The 17,327-nt window shown below is 31.3% G+C and overlaps 2 protein-coding genes across 2 annotated transcripts; one reads left to right on the top strand and one right to left on the bottom strand.

Annotated features, from left to right (window-relative positions):
* Positions 1–4,107: 4,107 nt before the first annotated feature.
* Positions 4,108–7,974, bottom strand: LOC126736653 (eukaryotic translation initiation factor 3 subunit J). The gene is made up of 6 exons (XM_050441117.1): positions 7,648–7,974; positions 7,508–7,596; positions 4,980–5,087; positions 4,633–4,918; positions 4,437–4,573; positions 4,108–4,379 (listed from the first exon to the last, which is right to left on the bottom strand). The coding sequence occupies exons 1-6, from the start codon at positions 7,658–7,660 to the stop codon at positions 4,320–4,322; spliced, it is 693 nt and encodes a 230-aa protein (XP_050297074.1). The 5' UTR covers positions 7,661–7,974; the 3' UTR covers positions 4,108–4,319.
* A 3,632-nt stretch (positions 7,975–11,606) lies between these two features.
* LOC126736631 (probable splicing factor, arginine/serine-rich 7) lies at positions 11,607–13,723 on the top strand. Its single transcript, XM_050441084.1, has one exon. It carries the CDS (start codon positions 11,841–11,843, stop codon positions 13,617–13,619), a length of 1,779 nt encoding a protein of 592 aa, XP_050297041.1. The 5' UTR covers positions 11,607–11,840; the 3' UTR covers positions 13,620–13,723.
* Positions 13,724–17,327: the final 3,604 nt, after the last annotated feature.

Raw genomic sequence — 17,327 nt, 5'->3', positions numbered from 1 at the left:
TTTTTTGCAGGCCTACGTGCAAATAGATTCTCTTCTACCAACCTTCGTCTTACAGTCCTTGAGGACACATTACAAATCCCTAGAGCCTGTAATTCTATCTGAATTTGACGATAAGTCGTGAAAGGGCTATTCTGGCTAATTTGTTTTAATTTGCGTACAGTTCTAATGTCCATTTTTTTGGTCGACAAGATTTATTTTTTGGCTCTAATGATCCTGTCCTTTCATATCTTTTGATAATTGCCCAAACAGCTTTTCTTTTAACATCAAATCTACGAGCAATATCAATTTGACGATCACCCGCGCGATATGCATTAATAATGCGTTGTCTTAAATCAAGAGAGAATCTAATTCCGTGTGGCATGTTGCACCTTGAGTTAAAGAGAAGCAATACTATACTAATTTTATTTTATAAATATCTAGACAAAAAAATAATTCCAAAATTGCTTTTGTCTATCTACTTTTGACCAGCTATATTTATATTATTGCTTTATCTGATAGCAAGCAAAATATTTAAATAAAATTTATTGGTATCTTTTTATAGACCGCCTTACAAATTACAATAATTTAAAATCTATTGGACCTGAAGGTAAATCTTTAAACAATTATATGAAAATAATAATTTGTCTGTCTACTTTTGGACACTACTGTAGATATGATGTATATAAGATTTTTTATTACAGGTAAGTAAAGTTGTTGCTGTGATCTGGATGATAAATCTAAATATGAAATCAAAATCGTTTATTCACTAATAAATTATAAGACAAAAATAAATATGCATTTATTTGCTGGACCTATTGAACATCCTTCAATGATGCATAAGGCATGGAGGGAAGTCTGAGTTGTATTTCCTTCAAAACTAGGGAGGTTGGTTGTCTGAAATCTATGAAAAGGCTGTAGGCAAAATATATAAGGAATAGAGTCTTAACAATTAATCCATTTCACCCTAACCAAAAGGCATATACTCCTATATCAACTACTTGTAATTTTTCTAAACTTCTTTAATATACAGCATAACCCTAGCGGCAGGACAACTAATAAAAAGCAGTAACATTACAGACAAAACGTTGTATATTCACACAGATTATAAACAATCACAACCTAGATTCTTATAGATGAAGCAAGAGTAAAATTCCCTTTGCTTCTATAGGAATTAATCTCAGTTTCAGTTGGGCGAAAAAACATACTCAGATTTGAGGCCAATGAGTTTAAGTGAAGTTTCAAAAATTTTAGAAAAAGTAATTGTGGTTTTAGTAAACGCAATTTAGATGAAATTATAAAGAAAAAGGAAAACAGTCTGCTTTGGTGTTGCTTGAATATCGTAAGGCGTTTGATACGCTAGATCCACAACTTATGCATGGTAAATTACACTATTATGGGTTTAAAGATAACACGATTAAATTGCTAAATGATTATTTAACACAAAAATGTCAGCGTGTTTTTATCGATCGAAAGATTTTTAACATTTTGCCTACTTTACGGGGAGTTTCTCAAGGATCAATTTTGGAACCCTAGCTGTTTGTCATTTATACAATATGGATATACACAGTTACAGTGTAAGTTACCTGCATCAATTTGATGATGATTCTTATTTTTTTAATGAGAACAGGAGTGGAGGAATACTCCTCAGAACATTTTTAGACTTGCTTGTGTTTTGATATATATTTTGTGATATAAATATTGAATACTTATTTATGTAAATACTGTTCAAGTTTGACAAATTATAATCGGCATATTTTAGGTTTTAACCTATTGCTGGTATTTCTGTTGGTATTTCGGTTTTCATCGAGACGAGAAATCTCGTCTCGAAGGCGATTTCTCGTCTCGTCTCGATCATCGAGACGATTCCAGATTCTCGAAATTTCGATGGATTTAAAATTGTTTAAAATTAAAATTTAGTTGGTTAAATACACAGACTGTGCACTGCGCTACTTGTTCTTCATTGATTAACATGACATGACTTTGGTAATTATTATTTTATTAATGTAGGTATTTATTATCTATATATAATGTAGGTATTATTATTTTAATAGGCGCGGTAAAAATATCCATTTTAGTCACAGAACACTTAAATTTATTAAACAATAAAACGCTTTTAATTGGTTATGCTTGATATTGATATGCTTGCTTGATAATTGATTATTTTTTATAAAGAGCTTATGTTTTCATTTATAATAATGTATTTTGCCCTGATCGTTTTGGTTTAGTGCAGAAATAAACATTTATGTACGTACCTTTCCAAATACTTATATTGATACAACTTCTTTTTTTTTGGACACAATCTATCTACTAAATTATAGAGAATAGCATGTTTTTTTTAATGGGTCTTAAAGAAAAGGGACAAATGATGATGTTGGTTGTTTTATTTTTTTTAAAAACACCCCATAATGGCATCTACAGGGCAATAAAAAAAGGCAAATTTTCATCATCTTTAGGAGGTGATATTTTCATTATTTTTTTTTTATTTCAAAAAATTAAAACAACCAATATAAAGAGTAATCCTTGATGTATCCAAAATGGTTTATACATTTAAAAATTTTTACATATCAGCCGAATTTGAAGGTCCGAAAAATGCCCTGTTTTTCACAGCGGCGCGCTTTTGTATGGCAATTTAAAAGTTTTTAAAACATTATTGATCCATTTCAAGGTGAAAAATACTGCACATTACCTATGGTCGTCTTAGGAGTTAATATGCTTCTAGATAAATTGGAAACCTGGGCTTTTGGAATGGATAATTGTCCAAATAGGAATACAACCGACGAAAAAGTTCTAGCTCTTCAAGCAGCAAGGGATAAAATCGTCAAACACTATTCAAAAACCAATTGGATATATTGTGTTGCATTAATATTGGATCCACGACATAAGACTGAGACATTTAACTTTACGAACTGGGGAAAAAACTTAAAACAAGAAGCCATAACTAAATTCGAAAACTTGTATAAAGAAATGAATTACGTTAGTTCTAATATTGATATTCCTTTAGCATCTCACCGATGATATTGATGACAATACTGATGACCTTAATCTGCAAAGTTTGTTTGAAAAAAGCAATGGCGACAGATAGAACTGGAGAAAAGAAATTGATGAATATTGTTTATCTAAGAGAGCTGAAGGCAATCAACATATTTTAGAGTGGTGGAGAAAGAACGAAGCCATTTATCCAAATTTATCGAAAATGGCTCATGATTTTTTAGGTATACAAGCCACTTCAGTTCCTGCAGAAAGACTGTTCTCAAGGGCAACACTGACAATTAGAAAAGAACGAAGCCGATTGACTGGAGAATCGGCTCAATTTTTACTACGTTTAAATTCTTGGATATGCAACAAAGATATATTTATGAGTGCATAAGCAATAATTTTGTTATCTATACTTTTCGTATTTCTATTAATCTTTATTTTATGTTTTGTTCATTTTTAAATGTTTAGAATTTATGTTTTAGTTTTTTTCCTTTAAAAATATAAAATTCTTTGAGTTTTTACCTTTGTTAATTTTTAAGGCCTTTTCAAATCAAATCAATTTTCAAAATTTCTCGATTTTGAAGTGATTTTCTCGATCTCGTCTCGAAAAAACAACCTCAGTCTCGTCTCGAAATCGAGACGAGACGAGAAATCTCAAATTTCGAGAATCCCGTGATACCCTATTCTGTTGTGCTGCTAATTTTTTATATTACCAAAATCTGTTTTAGCCAAATAAAGCTTTATTTGATTTTGATTACACCCATTGAAGAAATGAGTTGATGCCTCTAGGATATATGTTATTTTTTTGATAATTTTTTTCAATAATTAATAAATTTGCATTTTTTTAATAATTGTTATATTTCCATTCCTTAAAAGAAAACACATATTTGTCAGATATAGTATGAAGTTTATTGTATTTTTGTTACAGGTTAATTATAAATCATAATTCAATATAAAGTAATTATTGCTGTAACCTGAATTATAAATCTAAGTATGATGAAAAAACATATCAGCTTGGCTAGCCATTGATCAATTGAATTGATTGATGAGTCAATAGAGATAGATTGATCAATCAAAAACCAATTGATCAAAAGTATTTAATTAAATAAAAAAGTTACTGTATATTTTCTTAGGCTTTGAATACAATAACAATAATAGTGAGAATTTAATTAAGTCTATAAATACAAAATATTACCTTCATTTGCCTCCTTCATATATATATAAAAATACAATATGTTTAAAGATGCACTACTTAAAAATAGTTAAACAAAACATAATTTAGCATTGTTTGTTATTTTTTTTCTCTTTAAATTATATTAACAAAAATATTTAAAAAAAAAACAAAAAAATATTGCCAATTGTCGCTACATAAAATCATCAAATTCGTCAAAATCGTTAGTGTAGTCGGTGTAAGCTGATAGTTGCTAAAAAAAATAAACCATAGAGAAAACATTAAAAAAAAATTAAACAAATATACTTACATTATCACCCTCTAGCTTCAATTTGGCTTTTCCCTTGCCCTTGTTCTTTTTTGATTTGTCACCCTTTTCAATCTTTTGCTTTTCCAAAAACAGATTATCCAATGTGTTCTTTATTTTCTTTATGTCTGTTGAACTCACTTTAAAAATATTTAAAGTTATTGACACTTGCAAAAAATATAATCCCATCATAACTTACTTGCTGCACATAAATTCCTAGCTAAATTTTCAGTAAAATTAACATATTCGTTGCCATGCCTAGAAAGTGGTGTAAGAGTCTTTGTTAGGGTGTCAGTAAATTCATCAAATTCTTCTTTGCTTGATGGGAGCTTCAGTCCTCCAATTTCCTCTTCCTCCTCCTTATCCCCAAAAGTGGTCTCCAAGGCCAACTTTAGATCTGATTCTTTTTGCATTCTTAACTTCTCTTCTTCTGAGATGTCCACCTCATGTTTTAGACGTTTTTCTAATTCCTCTCTCTTCTTGGCCTTGAAAGGTAAGTCAAAATAACACGGTGTATACTTAATACGGTATAATATATTATCTTACCTCTTTTTCAGCAATTTTTTCTGCTAAGGTTTTCTTTTTGGTTTTCTTGGCTTCTGTTGTTTTTTTATCCTCTTCTTTTTTTTCTTCATCGTCATCTTCCCAACTTTCCTGTAAATAATTATTAGTATATTGTTGTGGAAATGTTCGTTCTAACAAGATATTTGTTATACAATCTGTGAGCATGTTTTGATAGTTTAAGAAATTTTTTAGTTTTCTTGGTTAAATTGGGTATTCTGCCTAAACCAGAGATAGTTCATAAACTTGAACTTGTGCTCTCAACATCATTGATCAGTTATAAATTGGCACCAAATTAGAAACCCATACTCTAATTTTGAGCATATGTAAGAGGAGAAAAGTAGTTTTGGAGTATTAACATTTTCAAAATGTCAACCATTTGAATAACTTGGCAGAATCAGAAACTATGTTTGATACATTCTTGGTGAAACTTGATTTGGCATCATAAGTAATGCCCAGATCAATTGACTCATCCATTGTTAAGACAACATTATTTGCTCTATAATTAAAATTAATTGGTAATAGTTTTCTAGAAAATAAAAGAATAGAGCACCAATTCTCAACTTTATTAAGTTTTACCTGAAGGAATTTGCCATCATCTTCAGTATATATTTTTGTGAAAAATTTGATATCTGCAAACTCTGGTGAGACAGTAATTTGGCAAGATCTTTAATAAATAATAAAAAGTGAAGTGGATCCAAGTTAGATCCTTGCAGAACTCCAGAGCACACTTTATATATATGAGACTTAAAAACCTTTATATTCCATAAATTATTTATGACCTTGTGAATAAGATTGTATTAATGCTAATAAATCCTTAGAAAAACCAAAACATGTTAGTTTACGAAGAAGTACAAAGTGGTGAAATTGGTCAAAAGCTTGGCAGAAATCAAAGTAAATTAATCAACCTGACCCCCATTAACTAAATGCTGACACACATAATCATTTAGGTTTACACACAGGAGGGAAAGATTAGGTGCTATATCTAATTTGACATGGGAGTATATTGTGTTATAAAAAACTAATTCAAAAAGTTTAGAGAAATTACATAAGATCAAGACTCTGTAATTTTGAATGTCATTTTTCAGTCGCTTTTTGAATATCAAGGATATTTTTGCAGTGCACCAAAGACAAGATAAGATTAAAAATATGTACAACAGGATTTGACCAAACACAAATGCAACCTCTAATGATGAGACATTGGCACTTCGTCAGTACTGGAGGTCCACTTATTTATTAGAGGCAATGACAGTTTTATCTTCGGAACAATTATAAGAGCAACTTAGGAAGTTGTTAATAGTCTGGCTTGATTCAAAGAAAGTTTCAAAAGCATCAATAATTTGCTGTGGATCTTTTATCGTATGATTAAGAAAAGTACAGAATAATTAAATTGCAAAATAGTAAGAGTACAAGATGTAATATTCAGTATTGAAACACATAAATATAGCATTTCCTCTTAAAGTCTACAATTCCAAATCAAATCAATATTTCAACAAATCCCTCTGACAGGTCATAGATAATATGCCATTAAATACTGTAAATTTTTTTATGCAGGGGATTAGGAATTGAGGAACTACACCTAGAACCAGTTCACAAGAAGTGTGGTATAAAATAGTGTATAGTGCTTTGTTTTCTGCATTTATTCACACAAAAAAAAATTAATTTACACTTCAATGTCTCAATAATAAAATACCAGAATACAATTTCTTTGAGTGGTTTGTGTTTTCGTGAAAGAAATTCTTCATTTTAGGGTCACCAATGTGAAAACCTACTATTTTATTCATTAATTTATACATTAATTTTCTGATGCTTCAGAAGTAAGTTTTTTCAATGAAATTTGGACATTTTTAAATGTAGATTTAGTATTTAATGAATACAGTAAAACTTTGATATCTTAAATTCTTGATAACTGAAATCAAATTTGTTGGCAAAATGTAAATTTTGTGTAACTCTTACTTGGTAACTTGTGAACTTTTAATTCTTGAATATCTTAATAACTGCAACAATTTGGTAACACCTTTGATTAGTTCAATAACTCACTAACTTAACAGTTTGATCTGGAACTAACATTGACTTGATAATGAAATTGATGATGAAAAATCATTTCATCAATAACTCATCTTGTTCACCTCTTTGGTCCACACCCTGAATAGGAAGAAGAGGGTAATATTCCTTTGATTTTCCTAAAGAAACATGAATAAAGCAGAGAAGAAGAGATTCTCACTACACATTCAATATAAGGGTTGAAAAATATAGAAGCTGTTAGCTTGATTTCAGGCATGTCGATTATGATAGTGTAACTTCAAATTTTTTTTTTATAGTTCTGATTAGTAGCCTGCTAATGCATGTGCCTATTGCAACATATTGCAATGAAACTTAAAGTCTTAAGATACAGAATCAGAAAGCTGCTCACCTTAATAAAAAATTCAAGTAAGGTGACCTTTGACTAGTCAATTGATGTTAAATGGTCTTGTTAAAAAAATCTAAATTAATAAGAAATATGTTTGACATACTTTTACGTCTTCATCCTCATCCTCGCCCACCCATTTGTTAGGGAGGACCACAGGGGTAGTGACTACAGGTGGTTCGAAGTTCTCATCATCTGAAAAAATGACATTCAAGCGAATGACTTAGCGAAAATATCAACACTTACCCCAAGACTCCATTTTATTGAATTTCAGCGAAAAAATCTGGGACAAAATATAAAATTGGCACGAAAAACCGACGGAAATGTTCACGTGTGAAACGTGTGCGCCAATGTCAGCTAACAGCTGAGCGGTGATTTAGCTAAGTAAAACTTTCCGAACTAAAGGAAATCAGCTAGTCTTCCTTGGATATCAAGCCCGAGATTTAACCCTTTTGTGCTTCTTGTTCAAATTCACTATTTTGCCACTGAAATTCACCGTTTGGTTGTCTTCTAAATACGAAATTTCCGCGAACTTTCTCGTATCCATTTCACACTTGGCAATCTGACAAATCAATAATACACACCCAATGCAACCAAAATCCCCCACGTCAAAAATCTGGGAATTTTATTATGTTGGTGAAGCTGTCATAGCGGCTATCTCATTTTTAGTTATTTTGCTGTGTTAAGTTGGTAGACATCTAAATCAAAGTCGGGTGTATGTTAACTCCCCGTTATTTAATTTTCGTTAACCCTGAAAACGGAAGACTTAATCGCCGAATTCCTAACTTGCCAAATTCCACCAACGTGCAAGTTAGGATTTTATTTATTTATTTTATTTTTCAACGACCAGTTCCAATGAAAAAATTTTTTTTTCAGAAATCATTGTACTTATTGTGTTTTTTTTTTGTAAAATATTTATTCCTTTATAAGGTACAAAATATTATAACATAATAATATTCATTTATACATATAATAAGTGATAGTCACTGGTAACAAAGAAATAGGCTAAAATTAAACAACACTGATATTCTGGAAATCCTAATATTTTACAAACTTCAAATCTATAAGTCTATATATGCACATCATACTATCCCAACAAAAAAAAACAAAAATAAATATACAACCCTCAATATTTTAATATTCAATAACATTTTAATAATTATCAATGAATATTGTCATGTGCCTGCCTCAGGAATGTATGTAACGAACCAACTAAGTCAATTTCAGAATGTTGAATACTTAGTCTGGTTGTTCTAGAGATAATTGTATTCAAGCCATAATTAGAACGGTGAATTAGATAGTAAAAAGTATCATTGCCTCTTGTAGGTCCTAATGGAACATTTTTTATGTAAATCAAGAGATAACATTATACTGCAAAGTTTAATAAAGGGTTAAGATGTCTCTTCTTTGATGAAATACTATAACATGGAGAATTTTTAGCAATTCTAGTATTTGGGAATCTTCATAATTAACTAAAATATTTACTTTTTATGCTACAAGTTTTAAGAACTTATGCTCAACCAATTTGAGGTTGTTAAATTCCAAAGTATGGGGACCAGATGCAAGATCTGTATTCTAGGTGAGGACGAACAAGGACATAGTAGATGATATTTCAGGACTTTATATCCAGAAATTCCCGGATACTTCTTCTAATAAATCTAAGCATCTAAAAGGCTTTAGCTATAGCATTATCCAAATGACATTAAACTGGAAATTTTTACCAAGGTCTCTGACAACAGAGACTCTTTGAAGACTGTATTGGGTAATCTTGTAATTGAATTCTATACATTATTCATAGTTTTATAATTAGAGGGATTCGGTAACATATCATTTCTCAAACACTAGTCAAATAAGATTTCCAGTTTATATTATTTTTTTTCAGAGTCCTGGAACGATTTGACCACGCATCTGCAAAAAGCGCAGGTAATTCCAGCAAGTAAAACATTCATTAATATAATTTATGAAGAAATTGAAAGAAAGTGGTCCAATGTGTGAGCCCTGAGGAAAACCAGATGTGACCCAAATAAGTCTTCTATTGTATAAGTACATATAAGTTATATTGGAGAAGTGGGTGTATATATTGTATCCACCTGAAAGTTCTTCTACTATATGGCATTCAACGTAAAGTCCGTGTGAGTAAGGAGATTTAACTCTGTAGATCTACAAGATCTAAATCGAAATTATTGTTGTAACAATAATGGTTCCAACAGTAGAGACAGAAAGTCGCAGACTAAACTTTCAAAATCCTTGTATTTAATTTCTCTTAGTATGCTAATGGGATTATAAATAATAATAGAGGCCCTATAATCATCTGACTTAAAGATAGGTTTAAGTGACTTCTCTTTCCAAAAGTCTGGAAACACCCCTGTTTAAAGAGAGAGATTATGAAGATCTAACGCAGCAGTGTAGATAGGTTAAAACTGCAATTTTTTAGTTAAAGACTCTGTATTCCATCTGGTCCTGAGCCATTGTTGGTTTCAAGGGAAAATAATTTACTGAATATGTCTGAAATCATAAAATGGTGACAATAGATATGACTGTTAGAGATAGATATTTCCTGAGTAGGAATATCAAGGTTAATATGAGCAGACACAGTTGAAAAGTAATCAGCAATCATATTAGCGACTTTCTCATCTGAAGAACTTGTCTTATTTGAATAATGAATAATTTGAAATAGTTATTAAAAAAGGAATAGGCCGAAATGGAAATGGACCGAAACTTTCTTGTATTGAACCGGATACCAATTTCAGTGGAATGAATATATTGATTATGACATTACCGAAAGGAATTATTCCTTCAATCTCCTCAATTGACATAAAAATTATTTCATAGAAAAGATTTAACATAATTTTAAGAGACAAATGAACATTTTTATTCAGTAAATTGGTTACTCTTTCTTTTCATTAAAAAAAATGGTTTGTGGTTGTATAAAAATCGTGATTGTACAATTAGACTAAATTAAATAATGAACGCTTTGGGTTAATAATTCTTCTAAGTACCTAAACAGGTTTATGTCAATAATTGTCATCTCTAAATTTAATATTTACTTAAATAGTGACCGATAAAATAGGTAATTAGTAATTATATTATTTTATTAACATTTTTATTAATAAAATAATATGTAAATATTTTAATTCATTATCTCAGTTAAAAATTCATTATATTTCTATCCTGTTATAAAATATAAATTAATTAAACATGTTGCCACCTTAAAAAATACGGGCAATTGGAATAAAAGCACATGTAATAAGGGACACATTTTCAGAACTATATGGACCGCTTGTGCATATTTTAAATCTTTATTTTACAAACTGATATCATATCTGATCAGTTTGAAATTACAATAGTTACACCAATACATAAATCAGGTACAAAAACTTATATTAATAAATATCGCCCAATAGGTCAGTCTTCAGTAGATTTTCTATAAAATGTAAATCAGTAATTTTGCAAAACTTTTAGAAAAATACACCAAGAACACTAATACTTTTTTTAAAAATAATAAAATCAGGTCAAAGAATCAGTTTGGTCTTTTAGAGAGATACAATGGATGCTATGAACACTTTAATAACTGATTTAGTCAACTTGAATTTAAACAAAAAGTGTTTAACAGTATTTTTAGATTTGGCTAAGGCCTTCGATACGGTCCCATATATTAAACTTCTTAAAATCTTACAAAACTATAGAATTAAGAAAACACCATATGAAATGTTCATCAACTATCTTTTGGACGAGTTCAAAATTGGATTGAATTCTTATATAACGGTATTGCTATTGAAACACATATAGACATATAGTATCAAAGAAGCAGTACGTACTAAATATTTGGAATTATAATTGATAAACTCAAAAAATCTCAAGTGGCAACCTCATATTCATTAGGTGTTAAAGAAGGTAGGCATCTTAATACATATAAATTTCATTTGTTCAAGCGTTTTTTAAATAGGAGAAATTTGGTTGGTTTATAAATCACTAATTGAATGCTTGATTTATACAAGTTAAATATAATTCAAAAATGCAAATAAAAAATATTGTATCCCTAAATCCAGATTGTTACTCTCATGACTGGAATAAACATTTTTGTCAAAATGATGCGTAGTTGACTTATACCCAATTTTGGACCTCAAGCTCGTTAAATCAGGGCAGCCAAAATAATAAATAAAAAGTAACCAGTAAATGGAAAGCAATATTGAGGTTATGTTTTTTTGTGTAAGATGTCACAAATATGGCCGCTCTTCAATAAAACGCTTTGCCGCTTAAAACTAACGTAAAATTGCAGCTTATTGCACCCTTTTAGTAAAAATTACGATTGTCTAACGTTGCTAGTTTAAACGTTACTGTTCTAAAGCCTTTGATAGTGAGACGTGTATAGTAAATAGTGCATACATGAAGATGTGAAATACAGAGTTCTCCAAAAAACTGTCAAAAACCGCCTAAAAATGGCTGTAGGACAAACAAAACTGGTGCAAGTCACCAACATTGCACCCCAAGCTACTAAAGACCAGATGCATGTGCTCTTTGGTTACCTCGGTAAGATAGAAGATATCCGCCTTTATCCTACAGTTAGAGATGTCTCAATTCCTGTTCAATCTCGCATTTGCTACATTAAATTTACCGATCCCACTGTCGTCGGTATTGCCCAGCATATGACTAACACAGTGTTCATCGACCGAGCCCTTATTGTAATTCCTGTTCAGAGCGGAGAGATCCCAGATGAATATTATGCATTAGAAATGACAAGAAATGGCACAATTGTTCCTGGCTTAAACGTAAATGAACCTAAGCTACCCCAGCATGTTGTGAACTCTGTCCATGGCTCTGGAGCAGATCAGGTAATCTTAACCACAGATTCTACCCTAGACACACACAATTTGCCTAATTACCCCCCTTTGCCGGCCACTTATGATAGTGCAAAAGTGGAAGAAACCAGACGCACCATTCTAGTTCAGAATATCGATTCTTCAGTGACAAATGACCAGTGGATAGAATTTTTCACTAAAGCAGGGGAAGTAAAATACTTGAGGACCTGCAAAAGAATTTCGGATAATTCTCAGCATTTGCTTGTCGAGTTTACAGACCAATCAAGCATCATAAAGGCTCTTCAAATGGATGGAATGGAATTTCATGGTCAACCTTTACAAATCCAACATGCAACTCAACCAATAAATAAACCACAGGCAAAGAGCAATGAAGCAGCACAAAGAGAAATTGAAGAAGCCATGACTAGGTTTAAAGAAGCTCAAAACATGATTAATGCCACAATAGAACCTGTTATAGGAATGCTCACAAAAGACAAGAAAAGTTCAAGGAGATCCAGGTCTCGCTCGAGGTCGAGGGGCAGAAGACGCAGGACAAGATCCCGCTCCCGTAAAAGATCACGATCCAGACGTCGGAGCCGGAGCAGAAGAAGATCAAGATCCAGAAAACGGTCAAGATCACGTAGAAGGCGCACAAGGTCAAAATCAAAAAGACGTTCGGGATCAATAACGTCTCGACGCAGGAGCCGATCCAAATCCAGAAAACGTTCCAGATCAAGAGATAGAAAGTCATCTAGGGGCAGATCCAGAGACAAAAAGTCCAGAGACAGGTCAAAAGGGAGAAAATCACGGGACCCGTCCAAAGACCGCCGAAAATCGAAGGACCGCGAAAAATCAAAGGAAAGAGACAAGTCTAAGGATCGCGGCAAGAGTCGCGCCGATTCCAAAACAAAAGAGAAGCCACGAGAAACAAAGGACAAGGATCGTAAAAGTGAGAGCGTCGATATCGAGAAGAAACGTTCGAAATCGAGAAGTCGCAGTCGCAAACGGTCAAAGTCCAGAGAAAAGAGACGGGAGAAACGTCGGTCGAGATCGCGTGGCAGTCGGAGACGTACGCCGAGCCCCCGCAGCGTGAGAAGGCGCAGCAGGACCAGAAGCAAAGATAGGGACAGCAAGAGAAAGGACAAAGATAGAAAGGAAAGAAAAAGAACGAGATCCAGAAGCAGATCAAGGGACAGAGACAAGGAGAGAAAGAGAACTAGCAGAGCAAAATCTAGAGGGAAAAGTAGGGACAGATCTAGGGAGAAATCGAGATCTAGATCCAAAGTTCCAAAAAGTAGAGCCGAGAGCAGAGCCAGTTCAGAGAAACCTGTAAGAGATATTAAGCAGGAGAGTATTGAGGATAATGAAAAGGATTCTGGGGAGAAGTCAGATAACATGGATATTTCTAATTCACCATAAATGTTTTGTGTGTTTTGTATTCAATAGGTTTTCAATGATCATATTAGTCCTTTATATCATAGCAATTAAGATCAGAACTAACTATTAAAATTTATTAAAACCTACATGTCTTATTTTGTTTTATTTTTATCTCCTTTTGGTTATAAATCTAAAAACTATTTACTATTTTTTTGGGTAAGTATTATATTCTCTAAATTTGAATAAAAACCATTGAGCATGAATGTAAATTTCTTAGATTGTATCAGTTTACCAAAAGAAGGGTATGATCACATCTCACTTTTGGAAAAAATTTGAGTTATCATTCTCCAGGAGAAATATTCAAGTCTGCTTGGTAATTTAAAATTTTAACAAATAAGATTATATTACAGGAATTCTGTTACTCTATATAAATGCTGTGAACAAAACAAGGAAAGAATTTAATTGTATTATCCAAGTACAAAAACTTAATAAAATATGCAATTAATTATCTTAAGTTTTGGGCTTTATAATTTATTTTCCATGAATCCTTACATTTGTATTAATAGTTCAGTTGATATAATATTAGAGCATATGAACAAATATTTTACTTAATAGTTCTAGAGAGGTCTCTAGAGATCTATCTAGGAATACCAACATTTTAAATAAAAAATACGAAATTACAAAACACAGGAAAGAAGAATAGAACATCATTAAGAGCTGGCAGACCATCACAAGGAAGCACCAAGAGTGGTCCAAGCAATAGAAGATCTTTGACTTTTATTTTAAATTTAGATATGTTTCTAAATTATCGACTAGGAGTAATTTGTCAAAAAAAAAAATATACATAGACATGATGGGACATCTCTCCAGTCTACGATAATTTGGAGCTATGTTCTCTCTAAAGCGTGTGTTGATATTATTATTATTATTATTAATACCTTCATGAATTTGTGGGCTCATAAACAGAAGTACTATTGCACATATTCACACTTCCGACCCAAAACGACAGTCTTATCAACATTAAAGACAAATTGATTACATATATGTATGTCCACTTTCCAACGTTGCAAAGCACATGAGAGATCTATAACTACCTACTTTTTGGTGGCTATTATTCCACAAAATAATAGCATCACAAGCAAAACGCACCGCTTGTCCATGCAGTGGTAAAGAGCTAAGACCACTGATATATAAGAGAAACAAAATAGTATATACAATCAACAGGGTGGAAAAAGATTAATTGGTTCACAAATCCAGCATAAAAGTAATCTGTTATCAATAATCCAACAACTTTTGGATGTTTTAAATGGACGTGATCAAATGGATGCTGGGTGTAACGATTTCAGAAAGGCTTTTGACATTTGAGTTGATTTTAATATCTTATGTGACAAACAAATTTTAAAGGACTTATTATCTCTTCAATATATCGTAGCATCACAAATATATAGTATGCGTAGCATATCGTAATTATTAAGGGCTATAAGTCATATTCTTTTATATCAATATCAGGAATACCACATAGATCCAATTTTAGACTCCAATGTTAGTCTTCTTATTTAGTAATGACATAACAAATGTTCTAAAAAATAGCATCTTTCTTGCAATTTCCTGTTGACATGAAAAGGTATTATCAAATTAAGAATAAATAAATAACTGCATAACTCTACAAACCGATATAGGCAACATTATCAATCGATAATAAACTTTATTTTATTGTAAAGAAGTGTACAATCCTAACCTATAGCAGAAAGCAAACCCCATTTTATATGACTTTACTCAATACTCAATCAATAACAAAACTTTAACTTCAGTGTAACAAATCAAAGACTTAAAGTAGAGTAACTAGAGTAAAGAGATTTTTTTAACTTTAATTGTCATGTTACTAATTTAGTAAACAAAGCTCATAAAATGTATGGGTTTGTAGCTAAGAATACTCGATATTTTAAAAACTCCTCTTATGTAAGATAGCTTTATATTTTATTTATTAGAAGTATACTAGATTATACGAGTATAATTTGGTCTCTATATACTATGAGTGCCATAGAAATAAAATTGAATAAGTACAAAACGAAACGGTGATATATAGCATATTGCCAGTATAATGTGATTCCTAAACCACTATTGAATCCAGAAGATATTAAAAACTTTTTTGCCCCATTTCTTCAAAATGCATCATGTTGTGACGAAAAGAGTGATTTCTATGAAACCAATAAATTTAATGAGAACTTTAATTTTACTTTTAGATTGGCAAAAGTTTCTGATATTAATAATATCTTAAATAACATAAAAACAAATGCAAGTGGTGTAGATAAAATCTCTCCTTTAATGGTAAAATATTGTAGTCCTTTCATTGATAAATATATCACGCACATAATAAATTGCTGCTTGGAAATAAATTATTTTCCTAATCAATGGAAAGTATCTATTGCCAAGCCTTTGCTCAAAGTTCTTAACCCCACTGACTTTAACGACCTTCGACTTATAAGTTTGTTGCCAACTCTATCAAAGATATTTGAAAGCTTTCTTTATAACCAAATGTACAATTATTTTATTTTAAATAATATTATTCCCAGCAGTCAATGTGGATTTAGAAAGGGGTTTAGTACCTCAGTGGCTTTGGCCAATGTCACTGATGACTTATTCCGCGCCTCAGACAAGCAAAAGAATAGCCTGCTTGTACTTCTAGATTTTTCTAAGGCGTTTGATACAATCAATCATCGGCTTCTTGTATCTAAATTACAGTTTTATGGGTTTAATTTCCATTCATCCTCAATTATAGAATCAGTATATTCAGAAGAAGTAAAAATTTTATCAGGTGTTCCACAGGGGTCAATTTTAGGCCCACGATTATTTTTGGTTTACACATCACACACCTGATATTCTTAAAGCAACTAAATATTGTAAAATACAGGCATTTGCAGATGATACCCAAATTTATTGTTCTTTTAAAGCTAATGATTCTGCGGTTTTTGAAAAATTTGTCAATGAAGACTTACATACCTTGAGTGATCTTTGTAAACAACATAATTTAAAAATAAATCCTGTTAAATCACATCTTATGATATTTGGCAATAAAAGTAAAGCATTTTCTTTAAAGAATAATCTAAATATTTTTTTAGATGATAATAAATTATCTTTTGTCGACTCTGCTAAGAATTTGAGATTGATATTGGATAGTGAACTTAGATTTAGAGAACATGTCAAGAAACTTATTCAGAAGTCTTATATGGCATTAAAAATACTTTATAGTAATAGACATATTTTAAATTTTAATTTACGAAAAATGTTATGCGAGTCACTTGTTCTGTCTAATTTTAATTATTGTGATTATATATACGGATTTTGTTTAGATGTTAGTAGTAAATATAGGATGCAAAATTCTTGTGTTCGACTTATATATGGCATGCGCAAATTTGAACACATTTTTCCATTGTATACTGCTTTAAACTGGCTTAAAATGGATTATAGGAGAGTCTTACATTTTTTGTTTAAAAATAGTTAATTATATTGACTCATCTAGTTCCCTTAAAGAACGAGTTGTTTTTCGTCATGATGTCCACAATGTCAACGTGCGATTTTCAGATAGATTGTCTATGCCACATCATCAAAGTGCAATTTTTCAACGCTCTTTTACTTATAATTTTGTAAAATGTTATAACGCACTTCCAGTGCCTCTCAAGACAATGAATTTAAAAAATGTTCAGTTGTGTAAACTAAAGTTAAAAACCTACCTTTTTGACTTGCAAGATA

The sequence above is a fragment of the Anthonomus grandis genome, chromosome 5, assembly GCF_022605725.1.
Source record: "Anthonomus grandis grandis chromosome 5, icAntGran1.3, whole genome shotgun sequence".
Classification (NCBI taxonomy): Eukaryota; Metazoa; Arthropoda; class Insecta; order Coleoptera; family Curculionidae; genus Anthonomus; species Anthonomus grandis.
The sequence above is the reverse complement of the archived record's forward strand: the minus strand, read 5'-3'. Positions and strand labels throughout refer to the sequence as shown.

Bases quoted from the DNA above. Each gene is read 5' to 3' on its own strand.
- LOC126736653 (XM_050441117.1), bottom strand. The intron at 5,088-7,507 runs GTATGTCAAACA...AATTATTTACAG, and splicing joins ATGAGGATGAAGACGTAAAA to GAAAGTTGGGAAGATGACGA. The intron at 4,919-4,979 runs GTAAGATAATAT...TTACCTTTCAAG, and splicing joins AAAAAATTGCTGAAAAAGAG to GCCAAGAAGAGAGAGGAATT.
- LOC126736631 (XM_050441084.1), top strand. From the start codon at position 11,841: ATGGCTGTAGGACAAACAAAACTGGTGCAAGTCACCAACATTGCACCC.